This window comes from Nicotiana tomentosiformis, chromosome 3 (assembly GCF_000390325.3).
Source record: "Nicotiana tomentosiformis chromosome 3, ASM39032v3, whole genome shotgun sequence".
NCBI classification, from domain to species: domain Eukaryota; kingdom Viridiplantae; phylum Streptophyta; class Magnoliopsida; order Solanales; family Solanaceae; genus Nicotiana; species Nicotiana tomentosiformis.
The window spans coordinates 46,931,418-46,956,274 of record NC_090814.1 but is presented as its reverse complement, the minus strand read 5'-3'; the positions used below and the strand labels follow the sequence as shown (position 1 = coordinate 46,956,274).

Sequence of the window (24,857 nt, the reverse complement as noted above, 5' to 3'; positions counted from 1 at the left end):
AGTTAAGCATAGTACAAATAATTAGTCCTAGATCTAGTCTAAGTCCTATAAGGCTACCTCGGATAGATTTTAAGGGGTACCTAACACCTTCCCCTTAGAAGAACAAGAACTCTTACCCATAATCTCACTGGTTAGCAGACTAGTAAAAAAATATGACCTTTAGTAATTAAATAGGTACCCTAATAACCTTTAAATATTAGGTGGCGACTCTCTTTCATCAACAACAGAGAAGCCACAAGTTGAATCTTGTTTTGACTTGTGCAAAATAGGATGTAACAGGTGCGATGTATGGAATCGAGATTGGCATGTACAAGGTTGCAGCTTAACTTCAAGGGGAAGTTCATGAGTTCTAGACAGCATGGATAGTTTTAGATATTTAGAAGAATGTTGGCACTATCTGGTATCACTTGAGAATGGTGCACATTTTAGAAGGCGCACTGTGTTTAGACTTGCGGATGCTTGACTGGTATTACGGTAATCACATGGTTGCTCGACTATTGATGTTCAGATTTTGCTATGTATCACGAAAGAATCATGGAAGTATTTCTCATGAGATGATTGTGTATGAGGGATGTGTCAGTCATTTGAGTGGTGGAGTTGAGATCGGACTTGGAGACTTTAGTATTTTAGGGATTTGAAAGCTAGGAGGGGTTTTAGAGACAGATTATTACTTGGTTGTGGAGGTGAAGGTGTGTTAAGAGGTTTGTGGTTGATTGTATATGTTATGTATAGGTTACTGTGGACTTTTTGGAGGTTATATACCTATTTTGGGAGGATCGATATTGATTTGGAGGCCATTGGTAGGACTAATGAAAATGTGTATTATACATCGGGACAGAATTTGGTTACCCAGCACAGTTATTGTTGAGGGGTGTGAGATCAGTTAGAGTTGATCTTATTCATGTTCTAATATATTCCATGTGTAACTCTTCTATGCTACGATGGGTTGTGAGACTGTTGGCTCTTTACACACATGATGTGGTTCTGTTTGGGCCTTGTGGCAAAAATCGAACTAGATGGCTCTTGGGGTGTTGAATGGTTGATTACGCCTTTGGTATGGTCTTCCTATTTGTGGTATATTGTTCCATCCATTTATCCATGGTTATGGTCATGCACTTCGCGTGTTTCTTGTTATTTTGCATGTGGTTGTTGGTTTGAGCGTCATGGCTCAAGGTATTCCACGTGGGCCGGCGTTTGGAGTGGGTCACGCATCGCGGCATAATTATGTTGGGATATGATCCTTTGTGCTTATTTCGTGCATTTCGTTTCTCCTTTGTGAGATGGGTTCGTGGCATTGCACTTTGTGGTGATATCGGTTAATCTTGCGGAACAGTTCCCTCATTCGATTCTCTTTCATTATTGGGACCATTCGAGTTGTTGTTTGTCTGGTGTCCGGATTGCATAGTATGTGGCTCTAGGTGGTATTGGTTTGGTATGTCAGTTGAGCAGCATGTACTGAATGAGATGAGGTTATTGAATCTGGGTGAATGCTATCGGATTTGATTAATGTATATTTTGATGAATAACACCATTAGTCAGCTCAGAATTTGGCAATGGTTCTTATTGGGTGAGAAAGCTCCATGAATTGTTGATCTGATGAGTGGTTATGAGTTTCTGTGTGTTACATTCATCATTGGCAGTGTACAAAGGTTCAGAACAAGGTTTTACTTAATACGAGGTTTGTTACCGGTACCGAATTTATTATTGAACAGTTCTTGTGGTCGGAAGTTATTGCTATGGGTATCTGAGTTATGCGGTATATCATGTGATTATATCATGTGTTATGGTTATGGATTGATATAACTTGTTCAGACTTGCACAGTGTATAGATGCGAGAATCGGTTCTTATAATGAATTCTGTATGTCGGAGATTGGGTTCTATGGTTTGTGGAGTGAGGTTGAAGTAGGGATCTTTAGTTAGGTTGTGTTGTCAGGCTTATATGGATTGTGGTGACAAGGGATCACCCATGCGTATTTGAATGGTGAGTTTATATTGTGATTGATGGCTTTGGAATGACTTTTGGCACGTTCGAGGATGAACGTATATTTCAGTGGGGGAGAATGTAATGACCCAACCAGTAATTTTGAGCATTTGCATTTAGTTTGGTGGTTTGAGGTCATGAGTAGCTTCATATGGTGTATTCTAACTTACTTGTATGGTCAGTTTTGGTCTTCAAGTTGTTCAGAATTGATTTGGAAGAATGATTCTAAAATAGGAAACTTTAAGGTGGAAGAGTTGACTAAGTTTGACTTTTGTGTATTGACCTCGGATCGGAGTTTTTATGGCTCTATTAGGTCTGGATGGTGATTTAGAACTTGGGATTATGCTTAGATGTGCATTTGGATATTTCTAGAAGGTTTTGGCACTATTTGGCGAAAGTTAGCAATTTGAAGGTTTGGAATGTTCATAAGTTTGACCGGGAGTTGACTTTAATGATATCGGGTTTCTCCTCATGGTACTTCCGAAGCATGGTAACATGGAATACCGGATGTACTGCTGATAAGCTAGGAGGCAATACAAGTCCATAGGTCACCTCGCCAACTCTCTCAAGGATCGCAAAAGGACCAATATACCTAGGGCTCAACTTTACCTTCTTGTCGAACCTCATCACACCCTTCATGGGTGAAACTCTAAGCAAAACTCTCTCTCCCTCCATAAATGCTACATCACGAGCCCTCCGATCAGCATAACCCTTCTTCCTAGCTGAGTTGTATGAAGCCGATCCTGAATCAGCTTAACCTTCTCCATAGCATCGCGGACCAAATCGGTGCCCAACAACCTAGCCTCCCCAGGCTCAAACAACCAATCGGCGAACGGAATCGCCTCCCATATAAGGCCTCATACGGCGCCATCTGAATACTTGACTGGTAATTGTTGTTGTAGGCAAACTCTATAAGAGGTAAGAACTGGTCCCATAAACCTCCTAAATCCATAACACAAGCGTGTAACATGTCCTCCAAGATCTGAATAGTGCGCTCGGATTGTCTGTCCATCTGAGGATAAAATATTATGTTCAGGTCAACCCGCGTGCCCAACTCACGCTGCACGACTCTCCAAAACTGTGATGTGAACTACGTGCCTCGGTCGAAAATGATGGATATGGGCATGTCGTGCGGGCTGATAATCTCCTGAATGTAAATCTAAGCCAACAGCTCTGAAGAATAAGAAGTCGCCACTGGAATGAAGTGCGCGGACTTAGTCAATTGGTCCACAATAACCCAGACTGCGTCATATTTGTTCAAGGTCCGTAGCAATCCAACCATAAAATCCATAGTGATGCGCTCCCACTTTCACTCTGGTATCTCCAATCTCTGAGTCAATTCACCCGGTTTCTGATGTCCAAACTTCACCTTTGACAATTCAAACACTGAGATACATAAGCAATGATGTCTTTCTTCATTCTCCGCCACCAATAGTGTTGTTTCAAGTCATGGTACATCTTCGTAACACCTAGGTAAATAGAATAGCGCGAACTGTGCGCGTCCTCAAGGATCAAATATCTCAACCCATCAACATTTAGAACACAAATCCGGCCTTGAAGTCTCATAACACCATCATCACCAATCACCACATCCTTGGCACCACCCCGTTGCACTATATCCTTCAACACCAACAAGTGAGGATCATCAAACTAGCAAGACTTAATACGCTCCAATAATGTATAATATGCCACCACACAAGCTAGCACCTGACTGGGCTCTGAAACATCCAATCTCACAAACCGGTTGGCCAAGACTTGAACATTCATGGCTAGTGGCCTCTCTGCTACCGGTAAATATGCCAAACTGCCCATGCTCTCCGCCTTTCTACTCAATGCATCGGCCACCACGTTGGCATTCCCCGGATGATACAATATGGTGATATCATAGTCTTTCAGCAACTCTAACCATCTCCTCTGCCGCAAATTAAGCTCTTTCTTCTTGAACAAGTGTTGGAGACTCCGATGGTCGGTATAGACCTCACAATGAACGACGTACAGATAGTGCCTCCAAGTCTTCAGCACATGAACAATGGCTGCCGATTCTAAGTCATGAGCAGGGTAATTCTTCTCGTGAATCTTCAATTGCCGAGACGCGTAACCAATCACCCTACCATCCTACATCAATACTGCACCAAGCCTAATACGCGATGCATCACAATACACGGTGTAAGATCCCAAACATGTAGGCAACACCAACACCAGGGCTGTAGTCAAAGCAGTATTGAGCTTCTGAAAGCTCAACTAACACTCGTTAGACCATCTGAAAAGAGCACCCTTCTAGTTAACTAGGTCAATAGGGCTGAGATAGATGAAAACCCCTCCACGAACCGGCGATAATAACCCGCCAAACCCAAAAAGCTCTGAATCTATGTAGCTGAAGTAGGTCTAGGCCAGTTCTGAACTACCTCAATCTTATTATGATCCACTTTAATGCCCTCGAAAGATACAACATGGCCCAAAAAGGCAACCGAGTCCAGCCAAAACTCACACTTTGAAAACTTGCCATATAACTGACTATCACTCAAAGTTTGAAGTACGATCCAAAGATGCTTCTCATGCTCCTCCCGACTGCGGAAGTAAACAAAAATATCATCAATGAAGACGATCACAAAAGAATCCAAATAGGGCTTGAACACCCGATTCATCAAATCTATAAAAGTTGCTGGGGCATTTGTCAAGCCAAATGACATCACTAAGAACTCATAGTGACCATACTGAGTCCGAAAAGATGTCTTAGGGACATCCGATGCCCTAATCTTCAATTGATGATAGACAGATCTCAAATCAATCTTCGAAAACACTTTGGCACCCTGAATCTAATCAAATAAGTCATCAATCCTCGGCAACTGATACTTGTTCTTGATAGTGACCTTATTCAACTGTCGATAATATATACACATCCTTATTCTTTACAAACAACACTGGTGCACCCCAAGGCGAGACACTAGGCCTAATGAATCCCTTATTAAGAAAATCTTGCAATTGCTCATTCAGTTCCTTTAACTCAGATGGGGCCATACGGTATGGTGGAATAAAAATGGGCTGAGTGCCCGGTGCCAAGTAAATGCAAAAGTCGATATCTCTGTCGAGTGGCATCCCCGGTAAATCTGTAGGAAATACCTCTGGAAACTCACGCATAACTAGTACTAAATCCATGGAAGGAACCCCCGCACTAGGATCACGGATATAGGCCAAATATGCTAGACATACCTTCTCGACCATATGCCAAGCCGAGCCTTCATATAAGAAATAACCCTGCTAGTAGAATGGTCAGGATCCCCCTCCGCTCCAATCGGGGCAACCCCTGTATGGCTAAGGTCACCGTCTTGGCGTGACAATCCAAAGTAGCGTGATAAGGTGACAACTAATCCATGCCCAAGATAACATCAAAGTCCACCATATCAAGAAGTAGAAGGTCTATCCTAATCTCAAAGCTCCCGATAGAAACCACACACGAGCGATAAACATGATCTACTATAATAGAATCTCCTACACGCATGGACACACAAATAGGAGCACTCAAAGATTCACGAGGCATAACCAGATATGAAGCAAAATAGGATGACACGTATGAATAAGTAGAGCCCGGATCAAATAAAATTGATACATCTCTATGGAAAACTGGAATAATAGTTGTGATAACTGCATCAGATGACTCTACCTCAGGTCTAGCTGAAAATGCATAGAAATGGGGCTGGGCCCAACCACTCTGACCTCCGCCTCTCGGATGGCCTCTAACTGGATGGCCTCCACCTCTAACGACCTGACCACCATCTCTAGCTGCCTGACCCCCGCCTCTAGCTGGTTGTGCAGGCGGTGGAGCAACCGGTGCTAGAATAATGGCACGAGAACCCTGCTGGGGTTTGTTGCTCATCAATCTAAGACAGTACCTCCTGATGTGACCCGTACTTCCACACTCAAAGCACTCTCTCGGCTGCTGTAGCTGCTGAAGTTGAGACTGACCCTGACGTCCCAAATACCCACTGTAGGAACTCTGTAGCGGTGTTGCACTGATAGGAACTAAAGGTGTACTTAATGTTGGTTACTCAAGACGAGGCCCATAAGAACCGCGATTGCCTGAAGCACTATGGGATGTGGGATGCCTGGAGTGCCAACTAAATCGGCTTGGGAGGATGGCCTCTACCAAAAGAACCTCTGCCTCTAGACAAGGCACCACTGAAACCACCAAAATGATGAGGCCTCTTCCCCGACACCGTCTCTCTACCCTGACTACGAATCATCTCTATCCGTCTAGCAATCTCTACTGCCCGCTGGAAAGAAATATCATCCCCCGTCTCCTTAGCCTTCTGTATCTTGATACCAAAAGTAAGACCATTAATAAATCTCCTCACCCTCTCCCTATCTGTGGGAATCAAAAAAATCGCATGGCGGACTAGATCCACAAATTTGGCCTTGTACTGGGTAACAGTCATGCCACCCTACTAGAGGCGCTCGAACTGCCAGCGGTACTCCTCTCTTAGAGTGAAAAAGAATAAACTTCTCCAGAAATAGCTGCGAAAACGGATCCCAAGTAAGTGGAGGTGAACTGGTTGGTCTGCTCCGCTTATATTCCTGCCACCACCTCTTGGCAGAATCGATCATCTGGAACACTACAAAGTCAACTCCATTGGACTTCACAATACCCATGTTGTGCAACACCTCGTGGCAACGGTCCAAATAGTCATATAGGTCCTCAGAAGGTGTACCACCAAAGTGAATGGGAAAGCGCTTGGTGAACTTATCCAACCTCATCAATCCCTCAGAAGATATCGCGGGCCTCTCCCCATGTTGTGTAGCAATAACGGGCTGGACTACCCCAACTACTGGAACCATCGGAGTCTGATATATGGGAGCCATCTGCTCCGGAGCATAAGTGGAAGGAGTCTGTGCCCCTCCCCCAACCTGAGAGACAGCTGGTGCTATAGGAAATACTCCAGCCTGAGCCACACTCTCCATGAGTCCAACTAAGTGGACTAGAGCGTCCTGAAGTACGAGAGTGGCTATAAATCCCTCCAGCACCTGAGCGGGTCCGGCTGGTGTGGTCTGAACTGGGATCTCCTCCTCATGATCAATCTTAGGCTCTGCAATATGTGTTGTTGCACGTGCTCTAGGCTGAGCTCTGCCTCTGCCTCGACCCCTGTCTCGACTCCTACCTCATCCCCGACCCCTACCCCTAGTAGTGGCTACAATAGGGGGCTCTGGCTCCTACCCGGCTGTAGATGTTGTGCGAGTTCTCACCATCTGTTGGTTCAAACTTTAGTAATGGAATAAAGTCGCACGATAAGGAAAGAAAGAAGTAAAATTTTCCTAAAGCCTTATAGCCTCTGGAAGATAAGTACATACGTCTCTATACCGATCCTCCAGACTCTACTAAGTTTTCTCATGACTCGTGAGACCTAAGCAACCCAGTGCTCTAATACTAACTTGTCACGACCAGCAATCCCAACCTCAGGGTCGTGATGGCGCCTAATATTTCACTTGCTAGGCAAGTCAACGCTAGCTAATTATTTAACTAGTTTTAACAATTTAAAACAAAACTCTAATAATAATGAACCTTGATAGTCTGAAATAGATATAATAAGTAACATGTGGCGTAACTAAACATATCCCATAAATCTGGTGTCACGAATACATGAGCCTCTAGAGTACTACAGATAAAGTCTGAACAAAATACAATTGTTTGAAACTAAATAAACAGTAAAGTCAGAATGTAAGGGGACTTCAGGGCTGCAGACGTTGTGTAGCTATACCTCAAGTCTTCAAATGCAGTTGAATCCGAGCAGTTTCGCTACGCGCCGCTGGGACCAACACCGGTATTTGCACAAGAAGTGCAGAAGTGTAGCATAAGTAAAGCCGACCCCATATACTCTGTAAGTGTTGAGCCTAACCTCGACGAATTAGTGACAAGGCTAAGGCAAGACACTCACAATAAACCTGTACGAAACAATAATAACAGGAAACATGAATAGAAATAAAACAGTAAAGTCAAATAACCAGAATCGTAAGTCAACTACCAAAAAGGGCCCCACAACAACAGAATCTCAAATCTCATATTACAACACCGAGAACAATCTTTACAGCCACAAACAACTTATAACACATCAAATCCGTTGCGGCGCGGAACCTGATCCCACCATATTATCATCTCATATCACATTCCGTCCTTATTCCTTCGTATCATATCATATCACTTCAATACCGTTGCGGCGTGCAACCTGATCCCCAACAATTTCAAAATCATTAACATAAATAACTTAACAATAATATTTACAATATATCAACATAAAGGAGGTGAAATGTATAGAACAGTAAAGAACCACAAAATAAACGGAGAATATCCAACATCTCGAAATCTCAAACCTTACCAATTCATCAGAACAGAACAGCTAAACGGCTCACATAAGCGAAATCAACATAATAAAGTGCATCAAATAATATAAGAACAATAAAAGCAGGTAAACATGTGACAATTAGAATATATAATTAAGGCAAGTAAAGACAGGTAGCAAATGATCAGAAGTCATGGGAGAAATGAACAAATTAAAGCAAGTAACAATTAACAAGTATAGCATAGATGCCAAGTAAGAACATGTAATATTTAAAGCATATAACAAGAAATAACATGAAATAAATAAAAACAGAGAAATAAATTGCCCAATCCCGCATGCTAAACCCTATGACGGCGCATATATACTCGTCACCTCACATATACGCCGTTTTCCAACAAAATTCACATACCAAATAGTTCAACAGGTCCTAATTCCCTCAAGTCAAGTTTAGACACAACACTTACCTCACTCTGCGAATAATGCAATCAATCAACTACGGCCTTGCCTTTTGAACAAGCCTCCAAACCAACCAAATCTAGCAAATTATCGATCAAACAATTCAAAATAAGTTTTAGAAAAACCCATTAATTAAAAAGGTTCAATTTTAATCATTTTTTAAAAAGTCAACAATAGTCAACCCTGAGCTCGTTGGTCAAAACCTGAGATTCAGACCAAAACACGATTACACATTCACCATCAAGCCCGATTATGTGATTTATTTCGAAATTCGACTTTAATTTGAGGTCTAAATCCAATTTTACAAAATTCCTAATTTCTACCAAAATTTCTAATTTCTACCATGAAAATCCTAGATTTGATGTTGAAGTCTCATGAAAAGTAATGAAAAATTGAAAGAAAGTGGATTAGAATTACTTGCCAAGGATTTTGGGAAGAAGAAATTCTTGAAAAGTCGGCTCTAGAGTGTTTAGGGTTGAGAAATGGTATAAAATGAGCTAAAGTCCCATTTTTTCCTCTTTTACCCAGCTGCAGGTGTCGCAAATGCGAACACTGAAAATGCGAAGCACAGGTCGCAAATGCGAACTGTGCACCAAAAGCACAGAATTCGCAAATGCGACTAGTTCGCAAATGCGAACAAACCCCTTCGCAAATGCGCCCAATCGCTTCGCAAATGCGAAGCTGACTGAAGTCGCCTGTGATCGCAAATGCGACCACTATCTTCGCAAAAGCGACCAACGTCAGTTCGCAAAAGCGAACCCACTCCTCGCAAATGCGAGGTCACCTATCCCAGGCCCTTCTCGCAATTGCTAACTTTTGTTGCAAAAGTGAGGCTCGCAAATACGAGCCATACCTCACAATTGCGAGATCTGCATCAGACACCAGAAGCAAACACTGCACCAACAGTCCTCAAACTATCCAAACTCATCCGTAGCACCTCTGAAACTCACCCGAGACTCTCGGACTCCAAACCAAACATGCACACAAGTCTAAAAACATCATACGAACTCGCTCGCGTGATCAAAATACCAAAATGACATCTAAAACTATAAATCGAACATCAAAACGAATAAAATTCAAAGGAAAACTCAAGAACCTCTAGAATGGTAACCAAACATCTGAATCCTATCAAACCAACGCCGAATTGCACCAAATTTTGTAGACACGTTTCAAATAGCAATATGGACCTATTCCAAGTTCCAAAACTAAAATTCAAACCCGATAGTCATAAAGTCAACCTACGGTCAAACCTAAGATTTTTTTAAACTTTCAAATTGCTAACTTTTGGCAAAATAAGTCAAATCAACCTAGGGACCTCCGATTTTAATTTTGACCATTCGCCTAAGTCCAAAAATACAATACGGACCTACCGAAATCGTTAAAATACCGATACGGGATAGTTTACATAAAATATTGACTATAATCAACTCAAGTTATTTTTAAAGTTAAAATCATATTTTCTTCAAATTTTTACGTAAAAATTTTCTGGCAAAAGACACGGACCACGCACGCAAATCAAGAACCTTCAAATGAAGCTAATGGAAGTCTCATAACACGGAAATAAAGGTTAGTACTCAAAATGACCTATCGGATCGTCACATATACATAAGTAAACACATGAAGAAGCTTAAACATTCTTTTCACGTGTCATCGTACAACACTACCTTTTGTTCGGCAATCGTTACCCTTCTGCTTATATTTCTTCTTTTGAGTTTTCTCTTTGATAGATGTGCCTATTTAGCTTTTTTTTACATATAATACTAATAATAACTATAGAAACTAAAAATAAATATGAAGAATGATGGTCATTTCTGCTTAATCTTTGACATCTTTACGTTAAGGCCTCGTGCATGAAGAGAAACTCACTCCCCCACCTATACTTTTTGTATCTATTTTATTTAGATTAGATTTATAGTGGCAATTCAATACCTAAAAGAGATAAAACGGACCCATTTAGGAACAAAGAAAATACCATCGCGATTTTATCAACTACTTTTGTGAGATCACTTCCCAAATAAATATAGATTTTTTTTCAAAACAGAAAGCCCAAAATTACAGCTAAAATTATTAGCGATTTATATAATTACATTGGAGATCCACAGTAAATACAATATATAAGAAAATTAGAAAAGGTAAAACTAAATACAAGTAAGAGAAGATTTTAGAGCTCAAAAGAGATGAACGTAGACGAAAATTTTGAAAAGAGAAATAAGGTTAGACAAAAAAGTATCACCAAAAACCATTACAAGAAGGAGGCTCATTGGGTGATGAAATGGCTAATTTCATCAAATAAAGAATTTACGTTTTATAAAATTTACCGTGTAGCTAAAGAAAATAAAGAATTTTTAATATAAAAATAACTTCAGTTTTAGACCATAACTTAGAAATATTAAGATGATGAAGAAGAGTAAGAGATTCAATTTAGATCATACAAAGAAAAACTATATATGCTGACAACTTCCTCAACATTAATTTATTTTTCAAGTCAATGACTCTTGCATATATCTCAAACAGAACTTACACTCGTGATGAGATCTTAGCTGAAGCTTAAACAAATTGTTGCATCATTCGCATGGTACTCAATAGTTACAACATCTTACACGTTTTTTATGAACTTCATCAAGGCTTCTACGCTTGTTTGAGATTCTTGATTATAAACCGCTCCAACGTTACCTTTGAAAACCTATTAACAATATTTTTGGGAGTTCAAAAGAGATTTTTATTTATACTTTTGTGATAATAAAAATGAAGTAGCACAACTTTACTGCCTTAACTATGCAACTGGGGCCGGGCTATCGCAACTAATAAATCAATAAAAGGGAATTTTGTATTAGTAAATTCTCATATCAAAGATGTGGTAGTTTTCTTTTCCCAAATCAAAATTGAAACTACATAAATTAATTAGTGTGGCAAAGGTTCGTTGATTAAGTCAAATGATGCATGTTTTATCTTAATTAAGACAGATCCAAGAAGATAACAGATTTCCCTTCTAAGATATATAAGGTGCCTTATCTCTACAATTTTTACATTTCATTTCTTATTTAGAGGAAAGAATGCACCTTCAACTATATTTTGCAACTATGAAGGATCAAGTCGAGATCTCCTTTTATTTGTCATTGCTTCAATGGAGGATAACAGTGAGTAAGATCACCTATGCATACTACCAATTACTAGAAACTCCAATGGATTACTAGAGCCTTTGAGCATTTATCATATATACAACCACGTAGGGGTGAAGAGAAACATTTACAGGTACATAGAAGTACAACTGAGTCTTGGTATTTCAGATTGAATTTCCGACTGCTATCATTTTTGCACAAGGAAGAGAATTTACAAGCTGCATCCTTACGTTGATACTAAGGGGCTGCTGACGGCATTGATAAATACTGCCGCCACTCCTCCGGTGTCCCCTTTTTCGATCTTAACATTTTTACAGCCGAGCTGGTCAAAGGTATAGCAAGAATGTCATACTCTTTAGTGGCCTGCAAAATCACAATTAAGCAGCCTTTTATCTGGTAAAACAAGAGTACTGGCATTTCTGCTGACCCTTTTTGCTAAACATGATACTTCAACAGGAGTACTGCCATTTCTGCTGACTCTTTTTGCTAAACATGGTACTTCACCCCCAAATCACCTCAGAGAAGAAACATAAAAAAGGAGAACGAGAAACAAGTAAAATAAAACAGGAAAAAAAACAAGGAAAACGGTAACATATATGAAACTGTTTTCAATTAAGAAGCTTTGCCACAGTTCTGGAGCTATGAAGCTACAATGATAAGAATCAGTAATACCTTAGGTTCTTTCATAAGCTTCATATTTGCTTCCTCGGGTGTCTTATGACCCTTCCTTGAGTTGCATCTGGAACAGGCAGTGACCTATTGGAAGAGATATTAATGTTAAGCACCAATGTGAACTTCCAGCAGCGAAAAACTTGTGGGCCTATATATCCCATCTTTCGAGCTCAGAACAGAAGCAAGACAAATGGATTAACAGGATTTCAAACCTTTAAGTTAGGGGGGAGGGTAGGGGAGTGGGGAATACACACTATCTGAAGTGAGAACTGAGGAAAAAGGGAAGCCTCATTCAAGAGTTGCCACTTCAGATATAATGAAATGTTGTTTTGCAATATAAATCTAATTTACAACATTAATTAAAACTTGAAATTTTCCTTTTGACAAAGCAGATGATATTTATTAAGCTCATCTATTGTAATACTTTCACTAAGCTTTGAGATATTACAAGATAGTTCAAGTTGCAAAACCAAATTACACAAAAACAGGTGCTCACGCAACAATAATCGTTAGACTAGCACCATCCAGCTTCTGAGACTTGGTTCATTCTAGTCAGTCCTGTTCCCAAGGAATTTCAACATCATCGGACTAGTTGAGACAATTCTAGTATGTTATCCACATTTTACCTACCAAATCCATTTGTCCTTTATATCTGTGCATGATCTATATCGCATATTATACATAGCTTTTTTACACATCCTTTGCTCCTAATCAAAATAAGCAGAAATCAAGTGACGAATTAGACCGAGTACATTAAGATTTTGACCAACTCAAATTTATGCTTAACCAGTCATGGCCTTTTATAAGGACAAAAGGTGCAATCTTTTGAAGCCGAATTAGCACAAACATTATTATTTGCATAGAAAAATAATTAACTGACAGCGGGAGTTAGACAACATTATAGGCAATCTTACCAGATTCTCCCAGGTCCATTCTCCACCACGGGCAATTGGCAGAACATGATCAATAGTCAAGTTCTCATCCGAAGAACAATATCTGTTAATATAGGAAAAGGCATTAGGACATTGATTATAAATCATGATCTCCCAAGTCACAAGTACAGGAAAAGCTGAGAGAGCTCAAGACACGTCCTGTCTCTGTTTAGCTTTCATAAAATCTGTCCCATTTATAGTAGCAAAACCAAGACCTTACTCGGATTTCCAATATAAGGGCATCTAAGGAGAAAATTTGTTGAGAATAAACAATAAAACAAGGACAAGAGAAATAAGGTTTGATGAGGCGGTTACTTGTGCTCAATGGTGGAGATCTTTGTGAATGTAAAACATGATAACTTTGTTGATGAATTTGTAATAGGCTTCAAAGTTGCTTTGGCTTGGCGTTTAGTGGCAAAAGTCATCCATAATAGATGTTTCCTTGGTTGTTCGAGATAACAGAGGACGTACATTCAAAGTTTCTGGTAGAGTAGCAGGAATTCGCAACATGGAATGAGCATCTATTGACTATTATGGCCTTGCAGCATTTAGTAGTGGAGAAAGCAACCGAGATGTGCATTTCTTTCCCCCGAAATGCCACTCTATATCTTAGAATTTCTCCTTGAAGCCACCAAGAAAACTGCTTTCTAACTATGGAATCTGTGATTTATGCTAATCCGAAAGCTAAGAATCCAATCAAAAGGAGGAAATTTTTAAGTCTTGGTGGTCCTTGTGTGCAAAAGAATGAGAACCATTAATCATCTTTGCCTCAATTAAAGTGATAGGAAAAATGGCATCTCCTTACTTTTTTTGGTGTGCCTGAGTAGGACTCAATAGATGTGATTTCAAAAGTATACTCCACATGTTTTTTGAGCTCAATACGGATGGGAAAAGGGCCGTTGAGGGGCCAAAAGGGAACTCTGTGTGGAGATATAAGAGTTCATTTTTGCTTATTCACTTCATCGTGCTTGCTGTTGTCAAACACACAACAGTAATTACAGGTACATTTTTGCTTCAGAGAATAAAACAGTTGATCATTCCTTTGGAGAAGTAGAACAGTTCTAATATCAGTTTTCAACCAGAACTAAATAGCACCACTACAGGCATCAAAAAGGTGGCAAAGCACTTACTGGCACATGTAGTTGTCCCGATAAAAGATATTCTTACGACTGAGAGCTTTCTTTATTCTCCTCCGTTTGACAACCTGAAGTAAATGAGGAACCTGGAAGTACCGAGATGTCAGAGTAAGAAAAAAGAACAGACAAATCAAGATATAAAGAAGAAAGAAAGCATAATAAACCAATGATGCCAGTTGAAATGCACAGAGAAGGCTTAGAATGCCGTTGGTGCTGACTAATGGCATACCCTTAATACAGCAGGAATATAATAGGAGCCACTTGGTGAATTTACAGTCTGATCATAATACTCCAGAACATCAGCCTGTGAAGAACAAATCAAAAGCTTTATATCAAAAAGAAAATAATGTGAAAAAGAGGATGCTGGGAAGTTGCTTTACAGTTTCACCCAATAGTAACTTGATCAGAACTAGAAATCACAATATGCACTAACAACTGGTCATGAAGATTAGTTCAGATTAGAATGTTGATAATGCTAATACTTTTCTGGGTATGAAAAATGCTGTAATATTAAAGGATTAAAAACTTTTAAGTCTAAAGCTAATAAGGTTATTAAGTCATTTACATAATCCCTGGCAAATATCGTGTCCGGACATTACATGTTGAATTTTAAATATCCAGTTGACACTGCACATTGAGCCACTGATTCTTTGAAGCTTAGCAGCTTTAATTTCTAAGAAGCTTGTCTCTCCAAGGATAGTCAAATTGGTGACCTGAAGTTTGGGGTCAAGGGAACCTATTTTTGTAAAATGATTTTAAATTTTTGAGATTGAGTCACCTCGAATTGGAACCTTCACTGTAGATTGGTTCATGAGAGAAGGAAATTTGGTCATCTTAGCTCTTTCCCTTCCACTTAATAGAAGGGCTTATACAAGCTAATTTCCCCATCTAAACAAGACTTGAGTTCTCCTACTCCACAATATCCCGAAGGAAAAGAATCATCAGCATGTACACAACCACAAAATCAGCAATCATCAATGGGAATCGTGACCTCCACCATCACATCCACTGGACTCTAAGTACAATGTAACAAGAACAAAACAACCTTTTTAGTAAGCATAAATTGAAAATATTAATTCATTTCTCCTTGTTCGAATCCAAACTTTACATCCTAAATTCATGCATAATATCATCACTACTAAGTTTGAAATGGAAGACCTCAGATATCAAGGCTTTCTTTTCCTTCTTTACTTCTTTTTTTTCCAATGAAGTACAACAACAACAACAAAAAGCCCAGTATAATCCCACAAGTGGGGTCTGGGGAGGGTAGTGAGTACGCAGACCTTACTCCAATGAAGTAAGTAAATATCATTAATTTTTTTGATTTGCACCGGGTGTCCAAGTCTCTTTGAGCCCCGACTAATCCCGGGGGTGCACAGGCCCTCGGCAAGGAGTTTCCCGCAAGTGCACCACGGTTAATTCAGGTTTTACCCAGTCCGATGGCCCTCAGAAATTGTTTGCACCCAGTGGGTTTCGAACTTGAGACCTTGAAAGGGAGCAAACCCCAAGGCTCAAGTCAATTGCCACCAGGCCAACCCCTGAGGGTTTAAATATCATTAATTAAGGCATGAAAAAGATGCATAGTTACAAAAGGAATCAAAAGGCTAGCTCCAGTACAATATCTATGCTAAAGAAAAGGGAGCTAACAAAACAAAAAATTGTCAACATCAAAAGGGCTCCAATACAATGTCTATGCTAAGATCAGGGAGCTAACAAAATCCAAAAAAATTATTAATGTTGTTCACAGGGGTATGAAAATCCTTTTTTCTTTTGTCTATATGTCATAAGCTACAGAATTATTACAGTAAATCAAACTTTTGCAAGGCTGATTTCGTGCATATAGTTAATGTATTAGGTGATTCAAGCACTTCTCAGCCAACGTAACTGAACTTTTGACGCAAACATGCCTAGTCTTAGGGTTTATTAGATCAAAGCAAAATAAAGCCTTGTGGAGAGGTGTTAACTCTGAAATTTACCCGCATATCTGGCGTGAACGGGGAAACAATACCTCCAGCTCCTGAGTGGGATAGGGTAACTTTCTTTTTCTTCCCAATGCGCAAGATGGCAGGACTATGAGGGAAGGAGTCAGGTTGTGTTCAAAGAGACTGAAAGGCTCTAACAGTTTAGGATAGAACCAGCCTTGTTTTCTAACTCATAAACAATCAAGCAATTAGTATTTCCACGAAGTTTCACGTATTGCCATCTAAAAAATTTGGCCTTTTTGTTTAAACACAGCTCTATTCAGGGGCGGACGCAAGGTTGATGCACCGGGTTCATATGAACCCTGAACTTTCAACGCGGAACATAAATTTGTGTAAAAGTTCATTACACATGGAGTTTATATCTTGGATCTGATGCTGGCTCTATTGAGGCAACAGGAAGAAATTCTTTTCTTTTTTTTTGGTTTTGATCGGTAAGGCCACAGGAAGAAATAAATGTAGTAATTACAAGGAGTTCTAACAACAGCAAGAAATCAAATGGTCTGACCTTCTCCATGAATTCTAAGCAAATAGCCCGTTTCCAGCAGACAACATTAACAGGCCTAGCAAGCAAAAAGTAATTAGACTTGACAACAAATTCAAAAAGAGGTATACCACTCCAGTAACTACTTAAATTTTAAAACAATAGATACAATGCAAAACAAATAGAAATGACGAAAGATAGCAGCATGAAAAACAAAAGCAGACTTCTTCTATGTTCAGATGTACAGCACCAGCCTAACCCAAAAAAGTAGAATACTTTCAGCCAAATGCATTGCATAAGAATATTGGGGGTCCTCTTTCTTTACCCAAGACCTCCATCCTCCATTCTTCTTCATCCTGATTTCAAGGAAACCACTTCTTTACCACAAAAGATGAAGAAATTTGTACCTCAACATGGAGCACTTTTCTATCAAGAAGATGTATCAAAAGCTCAGGGGTGACTATCCTAAGGTTCCCTGGAGAAGAATAACTTGCAATAATATTGGTACACCTAAATGGTTATTCATCGTATTGCTGGCTGCTCGTGGAAGACTGTACACAAGAGATAGGCTGTATAAGTGGGGAGTGATTTCATCTGATATATGTCCCTTATGCAACCAGGCAATTGAGAGTATAGCACATTTGTTCTTTCAATGCACAATTGCTACTGAAATATGGAGTAAACTGCTGCAATGGCAAGGTATTCGGAGGCAAGTAATGAGCTGTAACGATGAACTTGACTGAGCTGTAGTTAACTATAATGGCAAGAATCCAGAGGCTGAGCTGTACAGGATGGTTTTAGCCGGGAGTGTCTACTATGTCTGGCAAGAGAGGAATCAAAGGGTATTCATGAACAATAAAAGAGATGTTGATACTATCATTAAGATGATTGTTCAAGATGTATTTCATAAGGGGTCGATAAAGCCATCCGTAGCGGGAAAACTAAAAAACTTGAATTTTTATCCTTGAACTGGAATAGTAGAGATGAAGGTGCTTGAAATTGGTAGGATATAAGATGAGAGCTGAGCTGGGGGCCTTCTGTCCAGCTCAGCAGACTGTTTTTCTTTATCTCTTGAGCTGTACATAATTTATACTTTGGTAATAAAATTGTTTAATTGCCACAACAACAAAAAAAATTGTACCTCAATAGTTATAACCTTTACAAATTCTTCAATCTCTTTTACCCCCTATAACATGTGACGTCTCACATGAACAAAACTAGTCATGGGCTTTCAAGAACAATCAAATAATAACATTAGCCAAACATACTTATTAAAAAATAATGACAAATAGTATTAGTCAAACACTAAAGACTAAATAATTCACTTGATCAGATTTTATATGCTAGTACAGTATACTCCAATGACGAATACTTATTTTATCAACTCTACAAAAGAATTCAAACAAGATCATTCCCAAAAAGAACTCGAACCCTAATTTTCAAACAGTGAATGTACTAGTTATACCAGAAAACGCACACACCTGTAAGATATGTCCAAGACCAAGCCTCTGAAAGTGGAAAGCTCATCCTTCTCAAACTCCGTTTCCTCTATGATTTCCTCCCAAACCTCCTCCTTCATCCCATTCGATTGATCATTCAAGCGGAACTTCTTTGATTTTCCGATTGATGAGGAAGAAGCATTTGCGTAGACTCTGGTAGTACTACTACGAGCACCAGAAAACCGGAGTTTGAGTTCCTGAAGTTGTAGTGGTGATGAACAAGGAGCCTCACTGCAGTGCACCCCTCTACTACCACCACGTACAACTTTAAAGCGGCGACCTAAAGGACTACCGGTAACTTCGAAGCCGACGGAGAGTCCATCGCCGTTGAACAGTGGCTTAACGCGCCCTCTCACCGTGAATTGCGCCATTGTTGAAGCAGATATTTTTTTTTCCCGCGGCGGGGGGTGGGTAGGTGCAACGAAATTAGAGAATGACCGTTATGATTTGTTAAGAAGGTGACAATTGTTTCACATTTTGGTATAAGCAATAAGAGTACTATCGAGGAAAGTGGCAGTTTCGTTGCTTTTGCATTTTGGCTTTGCTTGCTTCAATTTCTTCACGGAAAAGTACTCTTAACCACAAGTTTCTAAAATTATTGCACGGCTCCTTGTTAGAAATATCTCCTTTTGGCAGGCATCTTTCAATTTCTTCTCCACCCAACCACGTGACTGTAGTCTGTAAATTGAACTTCTCATTTTCTTCAATTCACATCCTCCACTTTAAATTGACATTTCTAAGTAGTATAGTAATTTCCTCCGTGTTATTTTGATGAGATTAAGAATATAAAGATAGATATTTGAATTATAATTTTAAACTAAAGGTATGTAGCATACTAAAAGTATTATTTGGATTATGGTTTTAAATATATCATGTCAATTCTTAAGGGTATGAAAACTGTTGGAATTAAAAAACTTATCAAATGTAGAAAAGTAACATTAATTTTAGAACATAAAAACGAAATTAAAGCACGTAAATTGAAGAGAAAATTACATATAAGTACAATCCCCACATATTGCAATTATGAGGCATACAATTTTGCAAAGTTGTAGCCTGAACAATAGGTCAAGATTCCGCATCCAACTTCAAATAGATTCTCAAAATTGCTATTTAGATTTTTAAAAGCTCAAGCTTCTAACCCAATCTCTGAATCAATAATTGTGACTCAAATATTAGTTCAACAAATCAAATCCATTTGATGCTGAAAATTAGATTTTTAAGGTAATCTACCATTGTTGAACAAGCTTAAATAAGTTTTGTGAGAAATTTAGAGTGGGTGTTGTTTAGACTTGTTAGAAAATAGTCTAAAGTGTGTCTACAAAATTTGAAGTTATTTGAAGAGATTTGGACTGATTTTGAACAAGAATTACAAAGTGAAAATCGTACAAGAAGTCCGTTAGAAATATTTATACTTTTATACAATGTTATATACTTTTATACAAGGAGGTACATTATGGATACAAGTGCATAAAAGTGTATAAAAATATATAAGCACAATAGTAAAAAGTATGTTTGTGATACACTATGTATAGGTGTGTAGGAAGAAGAAGAAGAAGAAGAAGAAGAAGAAGAAGAAGAATGTATTAACCTTGTATATAATAGTATATAAAAGGTATTTATACAATATTATACATTGTTATGCATATGAATTCTACCAATGGAGTTTCACGTGTTCTTCTTCTTTGTTGAGCACCTTCTGAAATTTAACTCAAATTTAACTCAAATCTATTTCAATCACTTCAAATTTTGTTGTGAACTCTTCTTGTTGTTTTCAATCAATTAGAACAATAATTAATCCAAACAACTAACAAACTCGAAAAACTCAATTTCTAAAATCGAAGCTTCGAACGGCCTTTAATGATGGACTTCTATTTTTTAAGTTTTCAATCAACCACTAGAATTGAAATTACATGTGGAATGAGGATAAGACTGAGATAATGTGAGTACCTTCTTTCTAGTTTAATGATCCAACAACGTACTAAGTGAACATCTTTAGTGCACGGTAGTAAACTCAGTTCTCTCCATCTAATGGAGCAAATGTATTGGGATATATACTATTAACCACGAGTTTGGACATAGTATTTATTATGAAATAATTATTTATTCACTTTTAATAAATATTTAGATAAATCATATATTAGTGTGTGTCCTTTGCTTATATAGTAGATGATTTAGTGTATAGAGTTTAGCTTATAGACGGAAGATTAAATCATCGGTCTTATAATTATTAAATTTGAGTTCACAATCTAATGATAGAATTGGACGAACCATCAGGAATGATTGTAGCACAAGATTAAATATAATTTATCTTGATTATGGGAATGGTTTAATTCCAACTTCTTGTGCTAGTATATTTTATACGTATTGAATGGACCAAGTAGAGATAAGTATTTTATACTGACTTAATAAAATAAGTTCTCTATCCATTTAATGTACTTATATTCTTAATCATGATATAATTTTTATTACATGTATATTATTATTGTTTTGATTTATTAAAAGACGAGATTCTTTCGTGGGTCAATATGCCTGATAAATTGGATAATAATAATAATAATAATGTGCATTTGCGAAATAATAGTTAGCTAATGGAATCCATGTCTCGGTTTAGAGGTTGATGATACACATTTATGAAAGCTTGTAAGTTTTTATGTGTAAACCCGATCGGTGAATTTTATATCCGGCACATGAAATAAGTTAAGCGAAAGTCTAAAAAAAATAATCAAGAAATTAAATTGTTAGTAATTTAATTTAATTGATTAGTATCTAAATCTTAATATGGGGAGTTAAATAATATTTAATGGATAAATTTTAAAATTGAATAAGGAGTGCAATTACGAATCTTTAGTGGAATAATTTGTATGTATTATGTGGATATTAATTTTGAAAATTAGAAATTAATTCCATAATTGGAAGCCTTGTTAATTAAATTATGTGGTCCCTTGTCACGATCCAAACCGATGGGCCACGACGGGCACCCGGTACCTTACTCAACAGAGTACCAACGTAACATATCTTTTCTTATCATACTATTATAGGTAAATGATACGGAAAGGCTGTCGTGAGATAACTAGAATAAAACATGAGAGAATACTCGACATAGGACAACCCAACATGTAATACAAACTTATACATATGACGTATGGGCCTATAAGACCAAAATAATCACTCGTACACTGAACATAGGCTGACAAGGCCATATAATCTTTCACGTACATGACATATATCATATGTCTACAAGCTTCTAAGAGCAAATAAAAACCATAAAGGTCGGGACATGGCCTAAGCTCAATAAAGTACCGAGTGAAGAATTTCAGTATACCTATAGATGCCCAGAGGGACATCTTGTCAAGCTTTGTATATGTTTACAAAGTGAGGCCTAGATATTGACTAAAAACTGGAGGAAAAGGGAGAGAAGAGTCGCATAGGCACACATACAAGGAAAAAGTCGTACAGGTTGCATGACAGAAGGTAGCAATAGTAGATTGAAAGAATTCCGACCACAAGTCGTAGTGTGAGAAAGAGTCCTAAAGGGGGGAATGCCATGGCCTTTGGATTTATTCACAGAACAGTTGCCTAGATGGCAATGACAATATTAAAACCATTCGTAAGAGATATCCGGTTACGAGACTGATAAGTGCATCAGTCAGCATTCGAGGACGAATGTTCTAAAGAGGAGAATATGGAGTGATGTGACATTAAGTCAGGATTAAGTGGTTCTAGTAACTATGGAATGGTAAAGGAAGAATGCAATAAAAAAATTAGAAAGGAATGAGATTGCACTTATTCAAATCCCAAAAATATGCTACGATTCTAGAATATTATGCAAACACGATGTCAAGGAGAGGAAGTAAGGGTTCCTTCCCGAGATGTTATTGATAAATAAGGAGCCAGTGCGAGATATGGATAGACAAGAGGATACAGACACATCAGCAAGATAAACATAGTAAAATCCAACATAGGGAATTCGGTCTTGCAGATATGACATCGTGACCCTTGAGAAATATTCAGATAGGAGTTGGGGTAGTTAAAGATACCGTATGAGTGTTACGGAAATAAAAGAGAGTCCCACTGGGAAGACAGTCAAAACTTCAGTTCAGAAGCAACCGTACGAGTACATGAGTGTGGAGGTAAGTAACTAAGGATAATTATAGGTGAGTACGAATATCAAAAATTCCATCGGGTATACGATGTAATAAGCTCGCAGCTTTACAAGAGTCAGAGGGTCTTCCCTAAGTACTACAATGAAAGACTAGCTGAGGAAATAAGGAAGAAGGATTCAACCTAAGCATAGTAACTTGAAGAAGAAATGGTCTTCTAATAGTAGTCTCACAACAACATTGTATGCACTCCATAAGAAAGTGACACTGCAACGACCCGGCCGGCCATTTCAAGAGTTGTAGCCTCATTCCCCCATTGTTTTCTTCTTTTATTCTTTACAGTTGTTATATGACTTATCGGGTTAGTTGGTTCGGGTCCGGAGTGAATTCATGATGAATTGAGACACTTAGTCTCTTAATTGAAAGCTTAAGTTGGAAAAGTCGAACGGATGTCAACTTATGTGTAAACGACCTCGGATTTGAATTTTGATAGTTCTGTTAGCTCCGTTTGGTGATTCAGGACTTAGGAGCGTGTCCGGATTGTGATTTGGAGGTCGGGAGTAGAATTAGGCTTGAAATGGCAAAAGTTGGAATTTTGGAAAGTTTGACATGTAGTGGACTTTTTGATATCGGGGTCGGATTCTGATTCTGGAAGTTGGAGTAGGTCCGTAATGCCAAATGTGACTTGTGTGCAAAGTTTGAGGTCAATCGGACGTGATTTGATAGGTTTCGGCGTCGTTTGTAGAATTTGGAAATTTCAAAGTTCAGTAGGATTGAATCCGTGTGTAATTCATATTTTTTATTTTGTTTGAGGTGGTTTGAGGATTCGACTAAGTTCGTATCGTATTTTGGGATTTGATGACATGTTTGGTTGAGGTCCTGGGGGCCTCGGGTGAGTTTCGGAGGTTTAACGGATCATTTTTGGACTTTGGTCATTGGCTGATAACTACTGGTGTATTTCTGCTGGTTTCCTCTTACGCGTTCGCGAGAGGAGCCTCGCATTCACGAAGGGTGTTTATGAGATGGGAAGGTTTTGTACTACGCGTTCGCGAATAGTGAGACGCGAACAAGAAGGTATGGCTGTGTGTGCATCGCGAACGCGCGTGAGGTGTCGCGTTCGCGAAGAGATGTTGAGATAGCTGGGGACCCCAGGCCCTTGGTCTACGCGTTTGCGGGGCAGGGGTCGCGTTCGCAAAAGGTTGATGTTGGTAAAGCTTCGCGTTCGCGAAGCTGTGGTCGCATTCGCGATGAAGGTGCATCTGGGTAGATTTAAAAGATTAGAAATGAGGGTTTCGAGTTCATATCATAAAATTGAAGTGGGAGCTCGGTAGAAGGTTATTTTTGGAGAGATTCTTGCGTGAGTGTTTGGGGTAAGTGATTCCTATCCAATTTTGGTCAAATCCTATGATTATGCCTTTAATTCTACCATCTAATTTGTGATTTGGGGTGGAAAATTGAGGAAAAAGAGGAAGAATTCTTGAGTTAGATTTTTGAGGTTTTGAATGGGATTTTGTTATCAGATTTGGGTAAATTTGATATGGTTAGACTCGTGAGTGAATGAGCTTTGGGGTTTTGTGACTTTTGTCGGATTTCAAAACGTGGGCCCGGGGGCCGGTTTGAGCCGATTTTGGATTTTGGCTATAATTTAGTATTTTCTTGTGGAATTGATTTCTTTAGCCTATATTAATTGTATTGTACTGCTTGTTGCTAGATTCGGGATGTTTGGAGATGAATTTGAGAGGCAAGGGCATTTTGGAGTAGAATTTAGCCCGGATTGAGGTAAGTAACACTTTCAAACTTGGTTCTGAGGGTTCGAAACCCCGAATTATGTGTTATGTGATTGGTATTGAGGTGAGGCACATGCCAAGTGACGGGCGTGCGGGTGTGCACCGTGATAATTGTGACATGGTTGACTCCATGACACCGTATAGTGGTTCTATCTTGTTGATATCCGTATTTTCATCATGTGATAAAGTAATTGAACTATCACTCATGCTAGATATCGTGCGTAGGCTTTATGCCGGTACTGTTGGGACCCATAGTGGTCGTTTCTTGCTGTCATCTTACTGATTTCATTGATATTCCGTACTCAGTCATATTCATGCATTTGATATCATATCTCAGTCTCTGTGATTATTTGTTGATACATCATATCATTGTTTCGGGCTA

The 24,857-nt window shown here is 38.8% G+C and overlaps 3 protein-coding genes across 4 annotated transcripts; all 3 read right to left on the bottom strand.

Annotated features, from left to right (window-relative positions):
* Nucleotides 1–3,347: 3,347 nt before the first annotated feature.
* On the bottom strand, nt 3,348–3,794 carry LOC138907756 (uncharacterized). Its single transcript, XM_070198365.1, has 2 exons — nt 3,690–3,794; nt 3,348–3,602 (listed from the first exon to the last, which is right to left on the bottom strand). Exons 1-2 carry the CDS (start codon nt 3,792–3,794, stop codon nt 3,348–3,350), a joined length of 360 nt encoding a protein of 119 aa, XP_070054466.1.
* A 1,552-nt stretch (nt 3,795–5,346) lies between these two features.
* Nucleotides 5,347–6,938, bottom strand: LOC138907755 (uncharacterized). The gene is made up of 3 exons (XM_070198364.1): nt 6,402–6,938; nt 6,136–6,295; nt 5,347–6,002 (listed from the first exon to the last, which is right to left on the bottom strand). The coding sequence occupies exons 1-3, from the start codon at nt 6,936–6,938 to the stop codon at nt 5,347–5,349; spliced, it is 1,353 nt and encodes a 450-aa protein (XP_070054465.1).
* A 4,899-nt stretch (nt 6,939–11,837) lies between these two features.
* On the bottom strand, nt 11,838–19,179 carry LOC104109081 (uncharacterized). 2 transcript variants are annotated; one of them, XR_001971788.3, is made up of 9 exons: nt 18,571–19,179; nt 17,114–17,168; nt 14,856–14,930; nt 14,621–14,712; nt 13,473–13,554; nt 13,189–13,265; nt 13,055–13,116; nt 12,559–12,642; nt 12,166–12,249 (listed from the first exon to the last, which is right to left on the bottom strand). XR_001971788.3 is itself a non-coding variant. In XM_009618284.4 (7 exons), exons 1-7 carry the CDS (start codon nt 18,957–18,959, stop codon nt 12,124–12,126), a joined length of 903 nt encoding a protein of 300 aa, XP_009616579.1. In that variant the 5' UTR covers nt 18,960–19,174; the 3' UTR covers nt 11,838–12,123. The 2 variants fall into 2 exon arrangements, 1 of the variants encoding a protein (XP_009616579.1); XM_009618284.4 differs by lacking the exons at nt 13,055–13,116; nt 13,189–13,265 and having other exon boundaries at nt 11,838–12,249; nt 18,571–19,174.
* Between the last annotated feature and the right edge of the window lie 5,678 nt (nt 19,180–24,857).

Bases quoted from the DNA above. Each gene is read 5' to 3' on its own strand.
- LOC104109081 (XM_009618284.4), bottom strand. From the start codon at position 18,959: ATGGCGCAATTCACGGTGAGAGGGCGCGTTAAGCCACTGTTCAACGGC. The intron at 14,931-17,113 runs GTCAGACCATTT...TGTTCTTCACAG, and splicing joins GCTTAGAATTCATGGAGAAG to GCTGATGTTCTGGAGTATTA. The intron at 13,555-14,620 runs GTAAGTGCTTTG...CTATATTAACAG, and splicing joins CGGGACAACTACATGTGCCA to ATATTGTTCTTCGGATGAGA.
- LOC138907755 (XM_070198364.1), bottom strand. From the start codon at position 6,938: ATGGAGAGTGTGGCTCAGGCTGGAGTATTTCCTATAGCACCAGCTGTC. The intron at 6,296-6,401 runs GTACAAGGCCAA...TTTGGTATCAAG, and splicing joins GGTGGCATGACTGTTACCCA to ATACAGAAGGCTAAGGAGAC. The intron at 6,003-6,135 runs GTTCTTTTGGTA...GTACACCTTTAG, and splicing joins TGCCTTGTCTAGAGGCAGAG to TTCCTATCAGTGCAACACCG.
- LOC138907756 (XM_070198365.1), bottom strand. From the start codon at position 3,794: ATGGGCAGTTTGGCATATTTACCGGTAGCAGAGAGGCCACTAGCCATG. The intron at 3,603-3,689 runs GTGCTAGCTTGT...TTGGTGTTGAAG, and splicing joins ATGTTTCAGAGCCCAGTCAG to GATATAGTGCAACGGGGTGG.